Source organism: Bactrocera tryoni, chromosome 5 (assembly GCF_016617805.1).
Source record: "Bactrocera tryoni isolate S06 chromosome 5, CSIRO_BtryS06_freeze2, whole genome shotgun sequence".
Classification (NCBI taxonomy): domain Eukaryota; kingdom Metazoa; phylum Arthropoda; class Insecta; order Diptera; family Tephritidae; genus Bactrocera; species Bactrocera tryoni.
Window position 1 is genome coordinate 5,761,540 of NC_052503.1, and position 27,129 is coordinate 5,788,668.

General features: G+C 40.2%; 1 protein-coding gene across 1 annotated transcript; it reads left to right on the forward strand.

Moving 5' to 3' along the window:
• The first annotated feature begins 3,433 nt into the window (after positions 1-3,433).
• LOC120779079 lies at positions 3,434-25,249 on the forward strand. Its single transcript, XM_040111226.1, has 4 exons — positions 3,434-4,519; positions 7,434-7,984; positions 9,742-10,031; positions 22,482-25,249. The coding sequence occupies exons 1-4, from the start codon at positions 3,434-3,436 to the stop codon at positions 24,446-24,448; spliced, it is 3,894 nt and encodes a 1,297-aa protein (XP_039967160.1). The 3' UTR covers positions 24,449-25,249.
• Positions 25,250-27,129: the final 1,880 nt, after the last annotated feature.

Here is a 27,129-nt window from a genome sequence, read left to right on the forward strand (position 1 = left end):
GCACTGAAACACACTCTCTTATTTTCATTGGGATGACTCACATATTGATAGTATTCGAAAGTTGAAATTGTGAAGCAATAGATCATAAGATATTTTAATATCAAATTACATAGTTAATCTAGCAAACTTATTGGCTAATGTCGAAATTTGCATTCGGTATTTCGATGACACATAGTATCTTTGGAAAGGACTCTATATTTTATTGGGTTAAAGTCTGTCAACTCGCCAGAATTCCTCAAAATTATTTAAGGAATAATTCGTTAGCTCTTAGTGCTCAACCCATTTTTTTAAAATTTATATAAAAAAGTTTTATGATACTTAGAGGTTTGTATACCTATATGTATTATACATAAATGTCGAATAACATGGAGTTTGAGGCTTTTCAAGCAAAAGTTTAAAGAGAAAACGTATATGATTAAGTATTATCATACTATCATTGAATAGCGAGATATTCCGATTTTCTTCTTCAATAGTATGCCAAGATAAAATAAGAGTAATTAAAATTGCTTCAGATGTGTTTTTGATTAAGGTTAAGGAGGCATAAGCAGCCAATAAACATATGAGAGATGGCTATGGCTTTCAACATTTTAGCTCAATTTTTGGACTTGTTACATTTAAATTGTTTTCATATTTTGCATGTAATAAAACGCATATTCCTTATTCCTTCTCAGTAATGATTCAAATGATAGAGCTACAAGCAAAAAAATGGCACCCATCGCTTTCTTATAACTTTTCATGGGAAGAAATCAGTTTCTGACAAAAGTGCGTTTCAGCATGCATATCAATCAATTCAAGTGAATTTTATTATTAACAGAACGCGAAAGTATTACTGCTTCCCCGAAACTGTATCCATATAAAGCATTTAAGTGTTATACTCGTACTCTCCTCACCCTCTCCTTTACGACACGCTCAATGGAAATGAACAGGCTCTAGCTTTATTATGCTCTGATATTTCAGCACATCATCAACACAAGAAATCACTAGTCAATTTGAATTTTACCCAGAATGATACTACTAACGACAGAGTCAATCAATTTTACACCCCCACCAACAGCAACAACATACCCGCACACAATGTGACAATAAAGATTTGTATGCAATCTATTTGTAGGCGATATAATTTAATAGTGTTGGTGTTTTCCTGTAACAAGCAGCGATTACAACAACAACGACAGTTGCAGCAGCCATTAATCGGATTTTCTCTATGGTTGGTTATTTGGTTGGCGAATTCCGTCGCGAGTCTGCCGGTAATTGGTTGTATCGGCGTGTGCGTGTGTCCGTGTGGGTGCAACGTGTAAGCGGGTGTTCCAGCTTTCAATACACTAATCAAATCAGACATCACATCATTTGGCCGTTCATGCTCACATTTCTAGTTAATACGCCAAAATAAATCAATTCATGCGAACGCCTGCGATTTTTTTAGTTTTTTTCTTTTTTGTTATGTATGTATATTCACAAGGAGATTTATGAAGCCCTCGTTGTGTTTGATAGTACGAGTATATACAGGGTTAATAGGTTGGTAGACTTTTAAAAATTAAACATAATAAGGTCAAATTATCTTTGGAAATTAATTTATTAGATGAGTCTTTCCGAGAATTTTCATGTCTTCCATGACTCCTAACTCCACAAAAAATAGTTCAGCTGTGTTAATTGGCACGATGCTGGAGGCCACGCCGCACAGTGGTGCCGCTTTATACAATCCGCGGCAAAAAATAGAAGGAATCGAGGTAGGGCTTTGAAATTTGGCACACATCTCTCATATTGCCAAATTAGATGAAAAAAAAAATGTTAAAATCCGCCCACAACCACGCCCACCTCCCATATAACACAAAAATCAAAAATCATCCTACAGTAACAAAATTTTGTACAGTGTAATATTTTGTAAATATAAGCTTGTCCAGAAAAAATGAAGCAAATCCGCCCACAATTATGCCCATCTCCCATATAATATAATCACAAAACTTGCAATATTTTCGCTGTTATCACAGCTAGTTGTAGTAGATTAAAATGCTAATTACTCATGAATTGGTAGCTAGTGGCAGCTGATTTTTTTTCTATCAATTAAGGAGATTTTAAAATTTATTTTGTGTAAGTGGCTAACCTGCGCGCTCCTGCGCACAATAGTTATATTCTGTTGAAGTTGTGAAATATATGATTTTTTTGGGCCATGAAAACACATCATATTAAAAAAAAATCTTGAAAAAGAAAGTATACATTTGATGATGTAAATCACATCTATAACATTGGTTTTAATAAACAGAAACTTTACAATTGGTATTTTATAGTTAACTTTTGAGTTTTAACCTTTGCAATATTCATCACATTTTTCTGAGTAACTTTGCGTTGATACTTTGTTGGACTTTGAAGCTCTCCCAACAAAAAACCATTGAATATGTCAAGCCCAAGTATTCGGCACCACTGTGCGCCGCAGGCTCACGATGCGAGGTAAAGAGCTTACCAAAAGTTTACTTTCACAAATTGTTCGTTTCGTTGGCTGTATGGCATGAAGCGTCGTCTTGTTGGATCTAAAGTTGGTCCATCTGCCAATTCAGGCACGAAAAAGTGATTAATAATTAATATTGCATTCTTCTATGGCTGACCAGTTTTTTTTTTGAGAAATAGGGATCAAAATTTCCATCTGCCCATGGAGCTCAGTAAACCGGAGCATCATTATTCCAATTGCAACAACTTGGTTAACCAAAGAAGTGAGCTTTATCGCTGACCAAAAATTTGCATGTGAAAATCGGGATTGCTGGTCATCTCATTTTTTACCCAATTATCTACCGTCGTTAACCTCAGTCTCAAGAGACTCGCTTTTACATAAGAAGTTTGAAGTTGAAGAGAGTCGCTTTGACCCCGCATTTAAGAATGCTAAAAAAAAGGAAATTGAGCTCTTTGACGGAGAAAATTTCACTATGTAAGAATTGAACTCTTATCGGTTCAAATCAAAGGGTCGCTTGATGTTAACAGAACTGCATTTTCAAGATCCGAACTTCTGCGGCTCTGCTAATGGGGTTACAGATCCTAAACCCTTTGATGTTCTACACTTATGAGTATTGGTCTAACGATCGATGAACCACATGAACCCTGTTTTATCAGAACAACTAGTAGAGACTGCAATCTGCTGGAAAGATCATCTTGATTCCGACGAAAGACATCCTAAACGTAGTACAACGATCTTGGTTTGTTAAGCCTTTCTAAAAAATATTATTTCTTATTAAAAAATAATAATTTTTCCCACTCGGCGTACGGCTTGAGTAACCCTGTGTATTTATTTTATGTGACTATATTCATTGTTGTATCGCTTTTGTAATTCATTGCCTATTCTTCACCTCTTCTGCTATATTTTCAGCAAAAATTGGCAGGCGACAGGCACTGAGACAGTTAGAGCAGCAGCAGGAGCAAGCGCCGAGCGACGGTGGCGACAGCAACGATGACAGCGACCATGGCGGCCAAAGATACAAATCAATTGACGCGGACCAACGCCAACATCACCGGTACCAGCACCACCAGCCACCACCCAATAAGGCGGCAGCCATTTTACCCGCAGCCATCAGCACTGGTGAATACAATAACGGCAACAACAACAGCAGTGCAAACAACGATGGGCCGAGCGATAAATATTGGTTTTGCTGGCTACACACAAGCGCACCCAGAGATCCAGCATGCGGGCGATGGTGGAATAATGCATGAAAGGACGCAACAACGTAATGAAGTGTCCGTGCCGACCCGAGTCGCCGCATGTGTCGATATCGGCGTTGTTGATGACGATGAGGCCATTGTCGATAGCAACGGCAATGCGTATACACGCAGAGATAGTGTCGCCGCCACGGCTGCGGCAGCTGCTGCAGCTGCCGCCGCTGTTGGCGATGTTAATTTTCCCGTTGACACACGCTCAGGTGTGATGACGGGCGGCATCATGCTGGACGCTGTGGACGTTGATGTTGACGACGATGATGAGAGCGACTCGTTCGATTCGATGGAGACGTTGTCGGACAATGTGGCTGTTTGGGTGGATGGCGAGAAGCACTGGGTGGCGGGTGTGGATGCGAGTACGACGTGTGCGGATTTGATTGGCGCGTTGCTCAATTATCAAAACGCACAGCAATTGCAGGAAAAACACTACCAGCAGCAACAGCAGCCACAACAGCATATGTTTAGTGTCAACAGCGGCAAGAGCAATAATAATAACAACAGCAACAGCAGCAGCGCGGCAAAACCAGCCATCAATCAATCAACGTTAATAAAAACATCAACGCATACCAAAGAAAATTGCGGTCCATCGCTCGCTGCGAGCGGTGAATTGACTATTGGCGGTTGCCTTCCCATGGCAGCTGCTGTGTCGATGGCGCTAACTGTGCCGGCGACTAGTAGTGGCGCACCTCTGTGTGGCAACCGGCTAACGAACGCCACTGAGTACGCCATTGTCAAGCAGCATCGCCACTGTGAGGAGTACTTGGATGGCAATGCGAAGGTATTCGATGTGATGCCAGTGCAGGATGGCCCCTCAAGGAAGGAGGTAAGTGCTGTCATGTAGCAAGATGTTGCGTGCAAATGTGTGTTGCATTGTTAGATAAACGTGGCAGCGAATTTGGAATGTTTTAAAAAAGTTGTATGAAAGCCGCTAGTTATATGCTTTTTACGGTATATATTGCTGATAGTTGGCAATTCCTTTAAAATCTGTAAGATCTGCGCCGCTCTCTGCTTGTATTTCGTTTGAGGATTACCGCCCTTTCTTCCTTGTCGTTGTAATAGACTCTATAAAGTTTGGGAAATGTTGTGAAGCTACAAACCCTGGTCCGATAAAGATCTGGGGCTTTCCCATTATTTAGATCCATTCTAGTGGGAAAGATTTTTTTCAATTTCCGTAGCAGTTTTTAGCCGGTCCAACTGTCAAACTAGCTCTCAAACTTGAGTTTGAGAATAAGTCAAATTAGGACTGCCAGCCATCTTAAAGAGGCTTATGTAGAAAAATGAATGTTTTGCTCTGTTTTTAATCCGAAGGTATTTTTATGTCATAGATTCTTTGAAGATGCATGTGACAAAAAAACACCATTTCCAACCAAATTTCGTGGGCGCAATCGTTTCGAATGTTGAAAAAGCCTTACGCTGATTCAGTTTTATCAAAAGCAGAAGCCTACGAGTGATACAAAGCCCTCAAAGATGGTCGAGAGATCGTTGAAGACATGGCTCATTCTGGACGACCTTCGACCTCTTCAACTAATGAAAATATTAAAAAAGTGAAGCATACGGTGCTTGAAAATCGTCAGGTAAGTGCTATAGACATGACAAGAGAGCTCGACATCTCTCACGAGTCCGTTCGAATGATTTTGGTTCATATTTTGGTTATGAAATTTGCTCGACTCGTCGAAAATAGGTCTCTTTGGACATGCTTGATTCCGAATTCCAATGCTGATGCGAATTCCGATTCCACATTCATGATGAGTGTCGATGAGACATGGGTTTATGAGTTTGACATGCAAAGAAGTCCACAATCATCGAAATGGAGGGACGAAAATGAGCCGAAACCAAGAAAATCACTCCAAAACCGCTCAAAAATAAAGGTGATGCTTATTGTTCTTTTTTCAATATTCATGGTTTGGTGCATCAGGAATTTCTTTTGGAGGTACAGACGGTCAGTAAGATTTCTATTTGGTCTTATTGAGGCGTTTGCTTAAGAGCATCCGTCCAAAACGGCCGGAATTGTGGAAGCACAATTCATGAATTTCACACGATGATAATGCACCAACGCATCGAGCTACGATTGTGACCGAATTGAAAGCCAAAACCGCAAATAATACCATCGATCAACCACGGTCTTTACCAGATATGAGTCCGTGTGATTTTTTCTTGTTCCCCACACTGAAATTGTCGCTTCGTGGAACCCGTTTTCGAGCGATCGAAGAGATGTAGAAGAAAGAGAACTCGCTCGAACAAGCGCGTTTATTTACTTTTTACAGTTAATAAATGCTTTATGCGTACATTTTCCACCTAAATGTGACTTTGCACTGGAAATACGAAGGATTAGTTTTTAGTGCGTGTTGTGAAATTTATTTTTCTAATGAATATGGAGATTCCAAGTTAAGAAAAAATTAGCCATTCTTTTGAAAAATACTTCAAATAGCAAAGCCTTTGATATATGTGACTTCAGAAAATGTGTCGACATTTCCTTTGCAACATTAAAGTTTTTTTTTTCTTTTCAAATACACACACACACACCTTTCACCTACGCTCCCTTTGCTCTAACGGCGCTGACTCGATAACAATGAAGTGTTGCAGTGATACACTCACCAATAAATCGGTGTGAATTGGCAAATTGTTGCCGACGTTCAGCTCCAACTCCAACGCGCAGTTGGTAACAGTTACGCGCAAAAGGAAACGACGGTTGCAAGGACAGTTGCCGGCGCGGAGCGAGAGGCTTTCGCAACAATTGCGGCAGCTACACACAATGGCTTGCGAAAACGGCAATGCGTTGTAGCTGTCGGGCGAGCAAACAAGTCACGCAATGCCTACTCAATGACCTACGATAACAAAAACGACAACAACAACAGCAGCGATAGCTTAATAGCCTAACTACCGATAGGCCTACGGCAGGTACCACAACTGATGAGGTTGCTTGCCACTCGCGAAAGCAGAAAAATGTCGAATTGCCCGAAGTAGTTATGGCAAGGGCGTACAGGGTGGAGGCAAAACGAAGGATATTTGTATGTAGTTAGCATTTCCTTGATTGTTGCGAGCAGCCTTTTCGTTGCCGACAGGATGTCGAAATTTTTTAAATCGTTCGCACAACTCACAACTCACTATTCACATTTCACATTTCATTTCACACTTTTCTCGTTGGCATTTTGCGAAATGTTCAACTTTTGTGTAGAAAGTTTGTTTGAAAATTTCCTGCGGCAGCAACAACACTTGACGAGCGCCCGTCTTCATTCTTTCCATGTGTTTGCTACCTACTTATGGTTATTGTTATTGTAATTGTTATTGTTCTTGCTGCTGTTGCTGCTGTTGCTGCTGCGCGTTGTCGGCGAGCGCAATTTGCGATTTGTAAGACATGCAATTCCGTTTTAGTGTTAAATGTTGAGTCACGCAAAATTTTTACTTTTCACTTTCGCAAGAAACCATGCAATTTCTCAAAGCCAATATTTCCGTTCCACTTTCTTTATTTCTTGCATGACAACGAAAAAAATTCCAACGAAAACCAACAACACCAACACAACGATAATGCAACGCAACCACAACAACTACAATGGATGAACTGCATGGATGCACGCACGCACGGACGCATGCACGCACTGTGGCAACATCCACCAACACGCATAACCAACACCGTTGCATACTCCGCCCAACTGCAACAACCGCACATGACCACACTCTAACTGCGACCTCATCAATGACGAACACGACCTGTTTCGACCATCCATTTAATCCACCAGTGCGAATTGCTCTTGCGTCGCCTCACTGCCGCCAACAGCAACGGCAACGGCAACAACAACTGCAATGGCAACAGCAATAATGGGACTTTCACGGCATTACCTAATGCGCTGCACCGCGCCAGCTCACCGTCGCTCAATCTGAACACACAGGTCTCCTCGTTGCTCTCCACGGACAAGGACAGCGGCATGGGCAGTCCGGTGGGGAGTTCGCGCAGCGCACGGTTACGTCGCCGCAAGTACAAATCAGCCGCTACGGTCAGTTGGTTGGCACAGGCGAATACGTTGCATCCGCGCGTCTCGCAACGAGCTGTAGCCGCTTTCAGCGGACTCGGCAACGCGCTGACCAACGCACAGGCGAGTAAAGGTGGTGGCAAGCACATCGCCGTCATCGACTGTGGCATGGGCGAGGAGGATGATGTGGCCGCGGATGCGCTGGATGGCTTAGGAGTAGGCGTCGATGGAGGTGAAGGGGGCGTAAGTGCAAATGAGCGGCTACTGAAAATTATTCTGGCGCAGGACGAAACAATTCATCGACAGTTGGCCCTTTTAAGGTAAGCTCATGTAACCCTGTCCGTACAGTCACTTACGAAAGTGTGCATGGAAACATTGAAAAATATTTAGCCACCGTTGGCCAAAAACCATGTTGGGGAAGTATCAAGAAAGTGGTAGATTTTGCCTCTTCTTTTTTTTGGGGTAGTTATCCATTGAGGATATATAACAGGTTTTCAATAAGAACGCTACAAAAGTAATAAAGTAGTTAAATAAGACTAAAACGGTTTGCGCTGAAATTTTTTGGTTTTGTTAAAGTATAGTACATTCGATGCCGTTATGGATAGAACTCGATTTCTTTCGCATGGCCATTATGGTCACACTTGCGGAAGTCCAGACCCTAAACCTAATTTTCCACTGTTTTCAAGCATAAATTGGCCGATACTACTGCATAAACCATAGACTTGACGTAGCTCCACAGGAAATAGTCTAACGACGTCAAATGGCACGACCGAGGCGGCCAATTGACTGGGCGATTTCGTAAGATAACACGGTCACAAAACTTGGGTTTCAATAAATCGATTATGACATTCGCTGCGTGGCACCACAGTCCTGTTGGAACCACATATTGTTCAAGTCCATATCATCCAATTGCGGCCAAAAATATTCGGTTATCATTGAGCGGTAGCGATTCCCATTCATAGTAACGTCCCGGTCTTGATCATCACGGATGAAGTACGGCCCAATGACGCCTCCGGCTGACTCACGTGCAAATGTACTTTCACAGGCATAAAGAATTTCATTGATATCCTCTCTCTTATTGAAAAACCTGCTAAACCTGACCTGGCTGGCTGTCACGACATACATAGGCCTACACGTCCTTTGTGAGGACATTTGTAGGTTTAGTTTAATGACAGCTGGAATTTTAGTCTTACAGGACGCTAACGCTTTTTGCGATGTTTCGAAAAGACTTGTAATCTAATTCTCATAATTAATCTTGACGTCCATTAGAAAAGCCCGGACGCACGTGTAGGAGGTTTTCCATCATCTCTCTCGTTACGATTTGCCTGAATTTTTTGCATTGAGATATAACGTACTTCAGTTTTTCTTAAAAATATTTTCTTTTAATTTATGACCCAACAGGACTCTCGTCCATTAGAATGGCTGGTTTTAAAAACAATAGCAATTACTCTTAAGAGTGTTCTATGACGGCTTATCTGATATAATCTAAAAGCGGTGTTGCTAAACTTCCGACACAGCCAAGCGATATGAGGACACAACATCCATACGGAGTTATGGCTTGAAGATGCCACCAAAGTAAAGTCTAAAAAATAAAGTTTTTCGGCACTTGGTTTTCCGTTTTATAAGACTGATATTTTAGATAATATTCACACATAATAAAGGATTAAATTTTATTTAAATTTTAAAGCCCCTTTCTTGGTAGTTCTTGAGACTATGAGTAGAGCTTGAAGACTTCTTAATAATAATGATGTAAACTTGCACTATTTGTTTCAAAACAGAGATTTGAAAGAAACCATGAGACGATGGTATAATATTATTCACTGTCCCCGAAATAGTTAATAAGTATCTTCGTGAAACAAATATTACTCTTTTCCTGGACACTCTTGTAAGTAACTGTACTTCCTATATGTATTTGCTATTAAACACGATTCTGTATGCTGTTGCATATTTTGTTTACTTATGCCTTGTTTACTCATTCACTCTTTCTCATTCCCTACACCTTTTACACCTTTCTGCTCATTTTGCGTGCGCTAAAAAAAAATACACCTCCTACGCACACACACACACACACAAACAGAGAAAAGGAGCGACAAATTTCGAAAATTGAGGAGGAGAAGCATCGCGTCCGCGAGCGTGAATTGGGTAAAAATTACCTACTCGAAACGTACCTGAATGGCTTGGATGAGGCGCACGCTGAGCCCGATTTGGAGGCGTGCACCGATGTGGCATTGGCCGATAGTCCGCTTAATGAATTCAATGATGTTCGCGTTGCTGATACCAGCCTCGTTCATTACGGTGATGGCGTTGCTGTTGGCGCCTCAGATGGTGTTGGCCGTGATGATGATGCTAACGTGGAGATATATATTGGTAAGTTCACTTTCGCCATTTTTTGTGTGTTTTGTTTTTGGCGGTGCGTAGATTTAAGTGCTTATATGCGTGTGTGCTGAGGCGAGAATTTGTTTGGCTTAAGCTAGTGCCGGGTATTGTCACTTTTACGGAGAGTTCGGCTGAGCTGGTGAAAAGAGCTTGGAAACATTTAAATCAAGTGCAGTAAGGCTGAGTCTGCTTCGAATTTTAGGTGGGTTCTTTGGGAATACTTTTAGATGTTTACGGTATTTGTTATGAGAAGAAATTATAAACCGATTCCGATTATGTATGGTATTACATAAACATATGAGATCGTGATTTTATATTTTCATTAGAGATCTTGATATACCTAGTAACTACTTTGTCAACCTCACTAACAAAAGCTAGCATTCACTTCACTATATATGTATAAGGCAAGGTATATACTAATTTCACCTTTTGAAGACTCTACATAAGACCAATGCTAACTTATTGAGCACTGGTTTGGTGGCCACCATTAAACAAGCAAAAAAATATCAGGAAAATAAATGGAATTCAGAGAATAGCCTGTGAAGAGGGTTATTAACTCATGTCTAACTGAAGCTTAACATACTTCTGCATAATCTTTGAAAAGGCGTGTTTATTCAGAAGATAGCAGCAAGTTTAGCTTTTAGAATTAAGGAGTTAGGAAGTTGGAGTTGAAAATCTTAAGAACACTGCGCCATTCTAAACATAATCAGATTAATTTCTAATGAAAGGTTAGATTTCAATAGTTCCTTTCGAATGAGTATTTCCTGTAAATGTCTGGTAATGAACGAGGGCAAGACGAAATATCTCCTGTCATCAAGCAAACAGTCGTCGCACAATCGACTAGGCTCTTACGTCAGTGTTGATAGTCATAACATCGAAGTCGTAGATAATTTCGTCTATCTTGGAACCAGCATCAACAGCAATAACAATATCAGCCTCGAAATCCAACGAAGAATAACTCTTGCCAATAGGTGCTACTTCGGACTGTGTAGGCAATTAAGAAATAAATTTCTCTCTAGACGAACAAAACCCAAACTCTATAAGTCACTCATTATTCCCGTCCTTCTATATGGTAGCGAGGAATGGACGATGACAACATCTGATGAGTCGACGTTACGAGTTTTCGAGAGAAAGATTCTGTGGAAGATTTATGGTCCGTTGCGCACTGGCAACGGCGAATATCGCATACGATGGAACGATGAGCTGTATGAGATATACTCGTACAACGTTTTTGACATAGTTCAGCGAATTAAGAGACAGCGGCTGCGCTGGCTAGATCTTGTCATACGTATGGATGAAAATACTACAGCTCCGAAAATATTCGACGCAGTAGCCGCCGGTGGAAGCAGAGGAAGGGGAAGACTCCACTCCGTTGGAAAGACCAGGTGGGAAAGGACCTGGCTTCGCTTGGAATCTCCAATCGGCGCCACATTGTTGTTAACTCGGCTTTAACCTCGTTAGCGGTGTTTACGCCAGAAAAGAAGAAGATTCCCTATAACTGAGGATAGGGAAAATGTTTAGCTGGAGAGAAGCCTACCTCTATTATATGGTGGGGTCCAAAATGGAATACGAAGTAGGTTCTTAGGTACACTACAATAATCATGACATCTCTATTTCTCTCCACGGAAACTAGGCATGAAGAAGATCTGTGTAATTCTATTGAATAACTATGGGAGTACACAGAGAGCAATCATATACACGCTCAGCCAAGCAAAATTGCTTACCTTGTCAACAACGCAGATTAATTGGAACGTATATATACAAAATGTAAACCAAAGGCAATATTACAACAATCACCGTTCTGTAATGCTGAGCAATGTCTAGCTTATTCACTTTCGTTAACTCTATTTTTAGTGGATCGACTGTTGTCTTTAAATAGTTCGCACTCACCCTCGTTTTCAGCGATAAAATCTTATCAAAGCGAGAAGATTATCAGTTGCAAGTTTTTTTATTACAAAGTATAAGGGTCTCGAGATAACTGGTACCGAATTTTATATGACGACATGTATATACCATAAAGCGTTCTAACAAAGGCCCTATTACCCAAGCATTATGGGTATATTTTTTAATAGATTTTTTAACGACCACGAACGTCTCTGGAATATGGTAACTTAAGTGATGACTTTTTCTGTGATATAAATGTCATCTAGAACGGATTTATTTGCGTCACTTTCAGCATGATGTTGTGCAGAGCCAAACCAACATTCCTGTTTTGGCATATTTTACTGAATATCCTGGTGCTTTCAATACATTTTTATATATTTTTTTAAGTACGTTGTCTCATTTTTCTCTGAGCCTTAATGGAACCTCATTCCCATTTCACCCATGAGTGGTCACTCTTTGCAGTGCCACCGAATGTGGCGCCACCGTAATTTTTAAATGGAAACACGTTGACATTGAGTTATTAAAAAGGCATTTTTTCTGTCATATGAATGTATTTAAATTAGTGAGAACTTAAATTTGCATTTGCAATGAAATTGTCAAACGTAAAGCTCGTTACACACACACACACACATGCACGCACATAGAGGCTCGCTGGCAGTTGCAGACGTGCAAGAATTCGATGCATAATGTATAATGAATGAATAAAATCGTCGCACTCGCGCTGTCCGCCCAGCGCTGCCATACTTTTTGCAGCGGGGTACTTTAGTATTTTGTTCGGCGAATGTAAAAAAAAAAGTCGTGAAATGCTCGTGTATGAATTTTTTGTGTCTGGCGCTTAATTTTTTCGCACTGGCCTCTGGGTGATTTATGAACTTTTTGTGCGCGCCCGGCGGACAGCTTCCACTGACATGTTTGAGCGAGTGTGTGTGTGTTGGTTTTTTGTTGTAAAATGCTTAACACGCATGAACATGCACACCTGCGAAAGTTATTACTGAGATATTTTCATTATTCTTGCATAAATACATACATAAATGTGTGCGTGTGTGCAAGTGTGCGTGTGTGTGAGTGCACTGTGTGCTTATCAGTAGCGCAGAGGTGCGAGCCCTAAAAGCCTTATATTTACATATGTATGAGTTCATGTTATTTGCCTTTTTTCTAGATCACCGTGGCAACTTTTACTCAGTTTCATTATGTATTCGCTCAGTAACAATAACAAAAACAAAAGCGGAGAAAAATCTGCTACTCAAATAATAAAAGTTTGGTCTATGCTAAATATGTGACAACCAACTGAATAAGAAATTATTTTTATACCCTGAACAGGGTATATTAAGTTTGTCACGAAGTTTGTAACAGCCAGAAGGAATCGTCGGAGACCCTATAAAGTATATATATAAATGATCAGTATGTCCGTCTGTTCGTCTGTTCGTATGTCTCTCTGTATATATACGAACTAGTTCCTCAGTTTTTAAGATATCGTTTTGAAATTTTGCAAACGTCATTTTCTCTTCAAGAAGCTGCTCATTTGTCGGAACGGCCGATATCGGACCACTATAACATATAGCTGCCATACAAACTGAACGATCGGAATCAAATGCATGTATGGAAAACTTTCACATTTGACAAGATATATTCACGAAATTTGGTATAGATTATTTTTTAAGGTAACAATGTAATCTCTAAAAAACTTGTTCAGAACGGATTACGGATGGAAAAGCTTCCATACAAACGGAACACATTGTTACTAACAGAAATGCACCTGTGAAGGGTATTGGGCTTCGGTGCAACCGAAGTTAACGTTTTTTCTTGTTTTTATTTAACTTTCTTTGGGTGACTGAGGTCTCTCCACATCCGTGACCCCTCTCTTATATCTTTTAAATTTTGTTTTTTGGCACACATGACTTAGTTTTATTTGACTTTCATGTCACACATGCGCTTGCAACAGTGTAGAATAGGTATATGATCTAGGATTTGCAAAAAAACTTGAACTTGGCTCCACGAAAACAAAATGAAAAAGCCAACAAATATTTATATATTCACGAAAATTGTTCGAACTATATACAAAATTGCTTTGATATACCAGTAATGAGTAATGATTATAAAATTCGTAGGGCCACAAATAATCCCTTGTCCGTTGTGATGCCCGAAATTTCTAGGTATGGTTCGAAAAGACCATCATAAATCTACAAAGCGTTTGGTAGCCGTCACAAATTTATTGAGTCGGCTAATATGTAAACCAGGATGCTTCAACCTTAATCTGGTGAAAGCGCCCTCTGCCAGACAGTGTTGGTTTATCTACGGTTTCGAAAAGCCTACGCATAAATCTTGGTGAAAACTCCGTCAGCTTTCCAATAGCTTCTTTTTTATTCATCTTTACTGATGTAGACGCCGCTTACGCGCAATTGGAGATTCCACCTGGTCTTTCCAGCGGCGTGGAGGTCTTCCTCTTCCTCTGCTTCACTCGGCGGAAACTGGGCAAAGGACCATAAATGTTCCGCAGAACCTTTCTCTCGAACTCATCGACGACTCATCAGCTGTTGTCATCGTCCAAGCTTCTGCACCACATACCAGGACGGGAATAATGAGTAACTTATAAAGTGTGGTTTTCGTTCGTCGAGAGAGGAATTTACGTCTCAATTGTCTACTCAGTCCAAAGTAGCACCTGTTGGCAAGAGATATTCTGCGGTTGTTAAGCCCAATGATATCGATGCCACCGGCGTACGCCAGCAGCTGTACATTCTTATAGAAAATAGTACCTTTCATATTTAGTTCTGCAGCTCGAATTATTTTCTCCAAGTGCAGATTGAAGAAGTCGCATGAAAGGGAGTCGCCTTATCTGAAATCTCGTTTGGTATCGACGTGGCTTTTGGTTTTGCTCAACGTCAGTTTACACAGCCATATTAGTTTTGCGGGGATACCAAAATCAGACATCGCGGCATAAAGGCAGCTCCTTTTCGTGCTGCCAAAAGCAGCTTTGAAATCGACGAAGGGGAGGTATGTGTCAATCCACTTTTCACGGGTATTTTCCAAGATTTGGCGCTTGGTGAATATCTGGTCGGTTATTGATTTTTTTTCAGCAAAGGATGTTTGTTGTTCTTCAGACGGTGATTTTATACCTCTTGATAAATAACGGGGTTTTTCAAGCCGTACAAACGTTTTTTTTTTAATAAAACGAAAACGATTCGGGATCTCAGTGAAATTTTTTATTCCTGTGAAAGTACCTTTGTTGCCATTATATGTATATGAAATTCGGTTTCTTTTGCATGGCTACCACGGGCACGCTAGCAGAAGTCCAGACCCTGAATCCAATTTTCGACGGTTTTAAACCATAAGCCAGAAATGAGCCTCATTGCTGAATAATTTTTCGATGAAAAACCGTATCATTTTCAAGTTTTTGCTCAGCCCAATTCACGAGCATTAGACAGTTCTGGTGGTCAAGTGCTTCAGTTCTTGCGTCAATTTGATCTTGAAAGGATGTAGGTCACGATGTTTGAGAGACCGATTTGGGCCTTCCTCAACTGATCCGTTAGCGGCAAGGCACATTTTGTACTGTGCCTGTGGATTATGACGACCATAAATTGGGCGTAGCGCTCTTAAAGTTGAGGCCACTGACTCCGAATTTCGGTAGTAAATTTTAATTACGACTGGCTGTTTGATTGTACATCTTTCCATAATGAAATGGCAAACCTTACTGAAGAGAAATGTGAAAAAAACGGGAAAAATTATGACGTTGTTCTCAGCCCCTATTGGTATACTTTTGAGGCGCCTCTATTACAAATAGTTAGGCCGCTTCTTTTAGGTACCATTTTGATATACCCTTGTGCTAGCTCTAAGAATTTTCTTTAACCATGAGAGCAACAACATTTGTTCTTCAATAGTTCATTTACGTATACTACTAAGATTCAGAGTAAAGCAGATAGAACCCCAACTTGCGGGGTGGCTGATTTGATCTTTCGTAGTTCCGGGATGTATGTGATGCTTGAGGTTCGATTCGACCTCAAACCTCTGGTAATAAGGTTATTCGAGTAAAACATAATGTCCCCCAAGGCTCTACCATCAGGGTTAGTGTCGTTTTTTCCCATTAGCCCATCTTTGAACCTTTCTGCAATGATGGGCTCCCCTTTCTTGTTCTCTCTTTGCGTGGTATCTGTCGCTGTTATCGACACACTGAGCTTCGTAAAGCATTCGCTAAGTTGTCTACTCAAATTTCTAAACAGTCTAGTCCACGATTCCTTAATGCTTCTTCGAATAAACACTACCGAAATTGAAGGTATAATTTTGTTCGATTTGGGCTTAATTATTGCTATAGGGTTACTATTACAATGGCAATTTTTCTAAATTTAAGTATCTCTCGTTTTTGGGTTACTGATCTGCACACGTCCTTTTGTATGATTGTAATCGTTACTGCAGGGCGTTATAACCCTGTTTAGGGAGGGCGGATATTCAGCGAATATTGAATATGCTTTATTTACGATCCGCTAGAAGCCGGGATCTGCAATTTCTATTTTGGTACGAGTGTAGCCATAGTAGTATAAAATATGAGATGAGCACCGTCTTCCTTTCTTGCTCAAACATGGGAACAACTGCGAAAGATTCTAGAAATAATTACCATCCAAATGCCAGAGTCACGTAAACAAGATACTCCCAACTATTCCAGAAACTAATAGCGTAAATATTTGCTTCAATTTTCGTAACGTTTTTGAGAAAATCGAAAATACTTTCATCGGCGCCTGTTAAAGCACTAAAGATCTAACAACAGCGCATAGCGCGGTGACTCGGTAACGCATTCCTTGGAGAAATGAAAACACAAATCGCTAACTAAATTCGGTAGCAGTAAAGACAGCAGAATGGCAAGCCGCGGGACAAATTATGGCTAAAATGTGCACACGTCCGACGAATGATGCGACACACACACACACACTCAATTGAATAAACGAGAATACGCTCTGCCACAAGTACACACGCACATACAATCATATGCTCCCAAATAGAAGCCAGGATGAAAACGTTGAAATAACATTTGCGGAAGGCTACAGCAAGCTAACACTCACACATGCACACACACACACGCATACGTGGCAGCATATGCAAAACAGCACACGCGCGCACCTCAATACCGCAGCAATGCAAACAAGCTCAATATAAATAGGCAACAACAAAAAAGCTGCGGGCTGATGCTCATATAAAAACCGTTAGAGCAAATATATATGTGTGCATGTGTGTGCATACAGATTTAAACATATGCATTGAAGCACATTGTGCGATCTAATATGTTGCCAATGCGTGTACAGGGTGTTGTGCTAGGAAAGCTGCAAAGTAGGTGGGAGAGAGGGGCGCGCGGTGTGGTATTTGAATGCCAACAAAAGTTGTTCGTACAGCAAATCATTTTAATAAACTCCGAAAATACTGAAATTTTAATATAAAACGCAACGATGCGTGCGTGCCACACACACATACACACCAATACATACACTCCTATAGATTATTGCGAAAAACGGTCGCGAGGGCGGGCGCGCAATGCGGTTAAGGCGCTGACGAGGCGTGCTGTTGCAGGTGTGTGCACATTAAAACACCAAATGCTTTCAACGCTTTAAAATTAGCGAACGAGTGTAGTAAAAATGTGGCGCTGCCAGCGAAAACCGCGTGAACGCACACATACATACATACATACTTGTATGTACACATTAAGAGTAAATTTTGGGTTTTCGTTTCATTGAATGTATAAAAATACATACTCACATATGTATGTATTTGTGTAGTTCGAAGTTAAATTGAGCCGCTTGTGATATCAAATTTCATTTGAACTACACTGATCTCCCGGTAATCGAGTCTCGGAATAAGATAATTAAATATTAAGTGTTGGTGGACACATTGATACAGAACACAATTCTTTTGTTCACCTAATGGTTGTATATATCACCTAAAACTAATCGAGTTAGATAGATGTTGTGTAAATACTGGTTCCAAGATAGACGAAATTGTCTACGACTTCAAAGTTATGACTGTCAACAGTGACGTGGGAGCCAAGTCACGAGTGCGACGACTGTTTGTTTGATGACATGATATATTTCGTCTTGTCCTCGTTCCCTAACAGACCCATTTGCTTTCCGGCATAAAGGCTGCTCTTTTTCGTACTGCCAAAATCAGCTTTGAAATCGACGAAGGGGAGGTATGTGCCGATCCACTTTTCACGGGTCTTTTCCAAAATTTGGCATATGGTGAATATCTGGTCAGTTGGAGATTTTCCAGTCCTAAAACTAAGGTCCAAGGTTCGATAGAACCTTAACGCGATGTTGAGGAGGCTTGTCTCACGGTAGTTAGTCAGTGCACACTTAAATTCCAATCTTTGGGCATGCTTTCGTTCGACCATATATTACAAGAAAGCTGATGCATGCTTCTTATTAGTTCTTCGCCGCCGTGTTTCAATAGCTCGGCCGGCAATCCATCGGCCCCCGCTTTGTTTGAACGTCTTCTCCACCGCCACCGATTGGAAATTCGGGTAAGACATCCAATGGCGTTATTCTTTCACTTCAATAAAATGATGTTTTTTTTTAGCAAGCCTTGTGTCGTTGTTGTTGTAACGGGAACATATGTATGTCGAATATGTCGAAACTTTTTGTGGAATATGTCGGTTAATATATGAGTTATCAAAAGGCACATTTAAGGTATTTCCTTAGCTTTGATTCCTGCAACTGGCAAGAGTACAAAATATTCGATTGCACCTGAACTTAGCCCTTCCTAACTTGTATAAAATATCATTATGCTAAGATACTTCATCGAAGTATAGATTCTGAAGAGACCAGATATTCGGACAAAACTTTTTTCGAATCATGGTAAAAGAAAGGGAAACTTTAACATATGTTGAAAAAAAGAGAGTTCGATGTAGTTCCTAAAAAATATCATAGATATGAGGGTAACTTCATCCAAACCAGAAGAAACTTAATCTGGAATAAGACCAATAACTTATAATCGGTTATTTCTCTGCTGCTCTTCTTCTGTTCTCTTGTGAAAAAATTTACATGTGAAAGCATCAAAAAACTGTCGAATTGAATTAAAGCAAGGGAGTATACACATAATACATGTTAGCACAGGGCTGCACCACAAGTGTTGGCCTTTTGTTTGAGCATCTGGAATAGTTTGTTCGATTCGCTGGAGAGCAGGGCTAGGAAAATCGAAAACAGCTTATCAGGTTCACGTAAATGAGGTCCGTATATTTCATACTAAAATTAAAGCACTTCGGAAAAAAAAATTGTCAGAAGTAGTTACAAAAGTAAGTGATAGTTATGGAAATCAAAAGAATATTTTGTAAAAGGAAACAGTTCTGGCTTAAATCCGACAATATATGCATTCTAATTGGCAAATCTGACCGATTTTGTTTCTTAACAAAATTAAATATCCGTCAAGTCCTGAGTTGGTATGTATGGTTATGAGTTTCCTTTGAACTATTTTCCTTCTTTTCTGCAATTTTTTTCGGCTATTATTTATCTACATAGGTTTGAGGCCTTTAAGTTGTAAACTATGTACATATATGTATACGTGGCTCTCTCTAAGCTTAGTTTTAAAGTTGGGAGTTATATTCACGGCACATAGCTCTTGTTACATCCAGGATTAATAATAATTCAGAAATATAATCTGTTCTATTAAATTCCCAACAAGGCATCAATACTTTCCGAAAAGACCCTTTCTTGAATGAAGGCTCATCTAATGTAAACACTATAGGGTACGACAGAAACACTAAGCTAACTTAAGGTATTTAAGTCATTCTTCTGAAGAGAAAACCAGAAAATTTAGAAAAGTTGCTATGAAATCAGTGTGAGTAAATGCTGAGAAAATTTTTGAGGCTGCCACATGATTTAGAATGGAAAGATAACTAAATAAAACATTAATAAAATAAACAGCTGTAAAAGGCTTCCATTTTTTAAGTTCCACCAGCTTTTTACTTTACTTTTTCATTTTAAATTAAAAGTTTGTAAAATTTCAAAAAATATAAAAAAACTCAAATATATTTGTAAACATGCACTTACAATAAATAACTCCGGTTTCCCGTTTTTTCTGCTAAACAATCAGTTTTATTTTTTGATTATAAACACTTTTAATAAAGCTCCACGTGTGGTTAACGGCGCCGCGAGGGTAAAAACTTCGACACCGCAAAAAATTACACGTACGAGTAAACACAACCTTTCCAGGTTGTGCGCATTTATTTACATACGATTCGGATTCTGTGTGTGTTTGTTGTAATTACAAGTAATAAAACCAATACAACTGACTTACGGTACACACAAACAAAAGCACTCAGACGTAAAGTTCCATGTAAACATTGGCTACCCAGTAAGCCAAGGTTTGGGGACGTTCAAGCTTTTTAGCAGAGAGGCTTCGAGAAGGTTCAAATTATAAAAAAGAAATCGTTTACATACTTTTTGTGGGCATAATAGTAAATGCTCGGGATCCAGTAATACAACAAGGATATTACTGAACCTTAAGTTACAACAACCTATCATCAAAAAAATCGAAATAGAGTTTTTTATTGCCAACGATTCACTACATCATATTATAAACAATTTATAATAACGTTTGATTTCAAGTTTCCGCTCACAGATATAACTAATATTTAACCATTTTACAACCGAAACCCAAATTTTGTTTCAATTATATCGTTTTTCCTTAACCTGTGTACTTTAAATTGAAGTCTCTGAATGAATCTCAAAAAGGTTGGCCGATTCAGAATGATCGATACAGATTCTTTGAAGAACATTATATTCGTTCCACCAACAAACAAGCAGATGTTCGGTTCGGTTATTGGGTTGGTTTAGTTACAGGAAATTTTTGGGGACATTCATTTCGTTCTAAGTAGATTCAGAGTTACGAAAAGATTTACAAAATGTTTCTTATAATCTTTTCCGAAGAAATTATATTCAACTTTATTTGTACTCAAACTTGTCAGATCATAGGAAAGTTCTTCAGACCAAAAGCATAAAAACTTTAGTGTACTCAGCCTTTGATTTGTAATTTATATTAGTCTCACTATTTTCTAACCGATTCGCACAAGAATCCTTTCTAAAGTTATATAATGTATGTAAACTGAGCTGTTTTATCCAAGGAGAGCAAGGTCCCTTGAAAAATCAAATACGGGGTAGTTGTCAAATATTTTCACATTTCTAATCAAATTTCAACTATTTTTTTATATTTATATTGAACTTTGATGAACCAAATATTTACCATATTGGTCGACCACTTTTTGTCAACTTTCCGCTAGAGACATTATTCCATCAGTGTAAAACTTTTCTGGTTTCTCGGCGAAAAACTGCGACAAGTAATTTTCACAGGCTTTTCTTGAAGTCAATTTTACTCCATTATGGGAGTTCTGCATTGACCGAGACTACTGTTAGTCCGATGGTGCAAGGTCAGGGCTATATGGTGGAAGCATCAAAACTTGCCAGCCAAGCTCTCCCAGTTTTTGCTGAGTACACACACATCGTATGTCTAGCGTTGACCTGATGGAAGACGAAGCCTTTTCTGTTGATTAGTTCTGGCCGTTTTTTTTTGACTGCTGGCTTCAATCTCAGCTGTTGTTGACAGTAAAATGTAGAATACCCCCACCAAAGACTCAGCATAACCTTTCGTGGCGACAATCCTGCCTCTGCGACCATTTGTTGAGCTTCATCACGCTTGGCTTTGGTATTTGATCCAGTTTTCGTCTCCTTTCGTTCTCCATTTGCTTCGGAAATGGTTCGATTTCATTTCGTTTCAGCAAAGTTAATTCGGTCCATTCAATTTTTCACAGACAATTCATGTGGTACCCAAACATCGAGCTTTTTTTGTAGCCAGTCTTTTTTAAATGGTTCAAAACCGTTTGATGACGAATGTTAAGTTGCTTAGCGATGGGTCGACCAGAACGAAGTGCATCTTTCTCATCGAAATTTCCAGAACGGAAGCGAGCGAACCTTTTTTGTGCTACACGAACTGATACAGCATCGTCTCCGTCAAGTTCACATATTTCATTGGTGGCCTGCGTGGCATTCTTCACTTTTTTCGACAAAAATATAGCGAATTTTTTTATTATTTTTACTCATTTTGAACAGATGAAACTGTTTTCCAACTTGCTTTAATTATTTTTTTTAAATTTAAATGAAGCCTAAAATCACGCCTTTGCAACACTATATGGTATGACACAATGTGATTAGTAGTACTGGAGATGTACGATTGCAACGACATCTATTGACAAAATACGAAAAGACCTTTTCGACTACCCAATGTAAGAGCGAACATGCTTAACGGTTGAAATTTATGAGCGTTTCTAAGTACCTTCGAATTTTATCTTTTTCGACGCGCTTGCCAAAAGAGGGTGTGGAGAAAACAATATAAATAAAGTTTTTCGTTTGCTTATTGGGTAGCGCTTTCGTTTGAGTAATATTTTGGTTTACACGACAAACATGTACATAGACATAGTAACATATGATACGAATATAATTATATTTGTAGGATCTCATTAAAGCACTTCTTGTATTTCACTCCACTTGTGTTTTCCTCACAGTAATTGCACTTCTTTTTCTTTGTGCGCAGACGAATCGTATCAGCGGACAGCGAGGACAATTGGCGTAACAACAACAACGGCAACGAACAAGGATACTGGAATATCCAAAGCACGAGATTTCCATTCGAATGCACGACACTCGAAGAAATTAAAGGGCGACTTTAGTGGAGATGGTGGAGGAGGGGGTGCGGCGACAGGCGTGAAGATTGAAACAAATAAGCAAGCTATTGCCAATTGTGAAGAGAACGAGACGGAGGTGGAAGCACAACTGGTGTGGCTGGAAAAGATCTACGCGCTCAACAAGCAGCTGCAGCGCGAGGAGGAGATGCTGCTGAAGTTGCACGCGAAAATACGAAAACATCAAGTGAAACGTGCCTACCAAACCAAACGTGAAGTGTTGCAACAAATTGAGAAATTGGATGCGGAGTTGACGTTGCAATGTTGTGACATACGCGCCGTCGAGAGCAAACTGCACGCATCCAACGAGCAACTGAAACAGAAGCTGGGCGTATTGGAGCGGCTGAGTCAGGAGTTTCTGCAAACGATGGAGACGCCGACGGCGGAGGATGGGCTGCATGGAGATGCGGCTGACGTGACGGTGGCGGTTGTTAGTCAGATGCCTGCTAATCGAATGCCAGATGTAATTAACAATGACGGCCACAATCTTGCAACAATGTTGCCTGCCACGGAGGTGGCAAGACCGAGGGAGCTGCGAGTGGATGATGTGTCGTTGCATGCGAAACAGACGACAGAACAGCTGGCGGCGCAAGAAGCTGTGTGGCACTTACAAGATGAAAATATGGACTTGCCACAGACAATGCACGCAACCGCCGCTCATGGTAATAAAATTAAGGAATTGAGTGAGCTAACGCAAACAAATACAACAGCAATGACAACAACTCAAATACAATCAGCTGCAGAAAACCAAATAGCAACAACAACAAATGCGCCGATATTGAGGCATGCAACGACGCTGGTATCAAAACTGACAGCGACAAGTTGTACCCCATCATCGTCAACGTTGTCGTCAGCCACACAAACGGCAGCCGCAACGACAGCAACAACACCCTCAGATACAACAACACACGCGCTGTTAACCGACAAGGCAGCCGTATCTGCATGCAACATGTCAGCAATGTCGCCGGCGGATGAAACACAAACCACAGCACTACATCTTCTTCAGCCGCAGCATCTGCAGCAACAACAACACCAGCAACAGCAACCACGAGCGCAGCAAAAACAATTACCAGCGGCGGCGGCTGAAGACGGCAATAACTCACAACAATGTGTCGCCGCTGATGACTTGCTCGTCGATGCACTGGCAGCCGTTGGCGGCGTGGCACTTCCGCAAAGCAATTATCCAATTAGTTGCATTAATCAAGCAGCCATACACGCCACCAGTGCGCTACCAACACAGCCGAGTGTTGTTGCAGCTGCAAATGTCAGCACGCCTGAGCAAGCGTTGCCAACAGGCGCAGCACTATTGTCAGCCGCGTATTTAACGTCTTCAGCAACGCACTCCGCGGGAAATATAACAAGCTGCCAACAACAACAGCAAGTGCAGTTGGCGGCGCAACCGCAATTGTTGCCGCAAAGACAATATTTGAACTACATGAATGCTAGTTGCTTAAGCAACAACAACAACAGTAGCGATATCAGCAGCAACAACAGCATCAATACCAACAACAAGAACTTGTTACCGCCCTCACATGCCGCCCACACGAAAACGCTGCAGAAACAAATGTTCGGTCCGAAATCTCTCAATCAGCGGCAGCCAACTGCAGCGCCGTCGCCGCCTAAAACAATGCACACCTCAGCGGCTGCGTGGACCACACCTGCCGCCCCCATGACAACGCCCATGCTTGTGGGAGCGCATAACGGCTTCAGCATGCCATCAATATTAGCACCTCTCCGTCCGACGACGCCGACAGCACTTTCGGCTGCACCTGTGGTTCCTCCGGTTGTGGATATCACGCAGCTGGGCACACTGGTCTAAAGATAACGATGGGTTACTGTTACTCGGTTGTTTGCTCACCAGCAACCGCACATTTGCGCAGCCAGTGGGCAAAGGAGCGCGCCTTGAGTGCTCAATACAGCTGGTGTAGGTTACACGGTGACTATAAATTGTTGCACAGTGTTTTGGATTTAGCTCATCAACAGCTAAATTGTATAAAAGTAAAATTTTTGAAAAGCGATTTTAATTTTTGAGTTTATCTAAAGATTTCGAGTTTCCAGTTTGTAAAATGAGGCCAAGGAAATTAATAGTACTTAAAGAAGTGTTCTCTGGTGGTAAATTTAGTTGTCTGGAGATATTATATAGGAGCCATTCTCGAACAACGTGCCACGTGTACTTTGGTTCGTTGCCTTGTTGGCAATGCTTTCCAATAGCCAAACTATCCACAGTTGCCGTCAAATTATGTCCTTACTTATATGTTTTTAAAGACATGGCGATCAATAGTACCCTCCATAATATCAAGCGGCTAACTCTAGATGAAGCCGCCTCACCCCAAGGCTCAACGCTAAAGTCTCCATATTGGATATTATTACTGCAGTTATAATATTCTTAATTTCAAGCGCATAATTTGTTTTTCTCCAAACTCTAGATCGGTCCTCACTTTCAAAACCATCATACTATACTTGCTTCCGTCGGTAAAAAGCAGTAATTAAAATTAAAAGGCGTGTGTAGACTTTTCTCCTTGACTTTAAATGGCAAAAATGGAGTAAGAAATCGTTTATAAAAGCCCATTCGGTATAGAGTTGAAAGGGGAAAGCATATTATCTATTTTATCCAAAATATTAAGAATTATTATTATTATTATTATTATTATTATTATTATTATTATTATTATCCATTAGCAATTATCAATCAATCATTGATCTCAAATCTTACGTTCTAGTAGTTAGAACAGTTCAAATGAAAGATTCTCGGCTTACCATAGTAAAACACATTTCCTTGGAAAAATTTATTTTGGTTTTCATTCAACATAATCCCTTCAAGGGGTACGAGTTTGCTTCCAAATAGGCCTCAGTTTCGGCAATCACCGCTTCATTCGACAAGAATTTCTTCCCAGTGAGCCTTCTTTTGAGATGTTAGAGTAGGAAATAGTCAATAGTGGGGCCAGATCTGGAGAATACGGCTCATGCGGAAGCTATACGAAGCTCAATTTATGCATTTTTTTTTATCGTTTTCATTGACTTGTGATATTAGCTTGGTGAAACAGAACTTTCTATTTCTTCAAATGCGGTGGTTTTTAAACGATTTTGTCCTTCAAACAGTCAAATACCGCTTTGTAATTGGTTAATAAAAAATTATTCTAGGATGTACGAATAAAGACGCCATAAACTTACCTTGCGTTTTTCCACGCTTTGGAGTGGTTTCATCGTGTGCAGTTCACTCGAATGATTGTCGATTGGACTTCGGAGTCAAATTATGTAACCATGTTTTATCCACTGTCACACATCGACACAAAAACTCGGACTTATTGCGCTTAAACATCTCCAAGCATTGCTCCGAATCATGAACTCGTCGTTGTTTTTGGTCAAAACTGAGCTCGCTTAGAACCCATTCTGCATAGAGCTTTCTCATACCCAAATATTCGTGAATGATATCATTTACTCGTTCTGTTGATATCTTTAGAGAGCCTGCTATATCGAATAACTTCACTTTACGGTTATCTAAAATTATTTTGTGGACTTTTTTGATGTTATCGTCTGTAACAAACTCTTTTGGGCGTCCACTGCGTTCAGTGTTTTTGGTGCTCATTTCACCACGTCTAAACTTAGTATACCAATCCTTGATAGTTGATTTTCCTGGGATAGTGCCCGGAAAGTCGTAATCAATTCAAGTTTTTGCTTCAACAGTATTTTTTCCCTTCAAAAAGCAACATTTTATCAACGCGCGAAACTTCTTTTTATCCTTTTCTTTACATTAACAAAAGTTGCTTCACTGAAAATGATATAACTCACAAACACGCACTTTTTGAAAGTTAGGGCTAACTAAAAATCTTATGAATTCTAGTAGCGCCATCTATGTGTCAAACCGGGAACTTTTTAATTTACCTGTTTCAAACAAGCCAATGGAGAAGTTCGGGAAATACACCTGCCTACAATTTTATATCGCAATTATTTTATTTGCTTTTATATTTTTATTGCCTGTAGGAAATAATAGATGGCATAGAGAATGAAAAATGTGCGCTTCTAAGACACTGTGCAACACCGTTTATTGTCACACGCTGTTTTCGTATCTTCCTGGCTGCGCCCGCGGCAATGCCAGCGCAGTGGAACCACTTATCATTAAACGTTGGGAATTTGCGGTGACGCTTAAGCGGCATTACAATGCATAGATATATTTTTAGATATTAGTGGATATACATACGTACACTTGTACATATTTTTATTAGGACTTGGCCACCAGGCGTGCCTTCGTGTCTTTTGATGCTCGATTGTTAGCAATTTTCCTTATTTTCCTCACACATTTCTCAACTCTACAAAGTGACCTTACTTACGTGTCGTTTATGGCTCATTTTCAGTTACATACACATACATAAATATAGATATGTATACATATATATAGCAGTTACATAAGTATATTTAAGTAAGTTTGTGCGGCCATTTGTGTATTTGCAATGGCGATTTTTTCACAAAGAATATAAAATAAAATGTGGTGTTTGTAGTTGT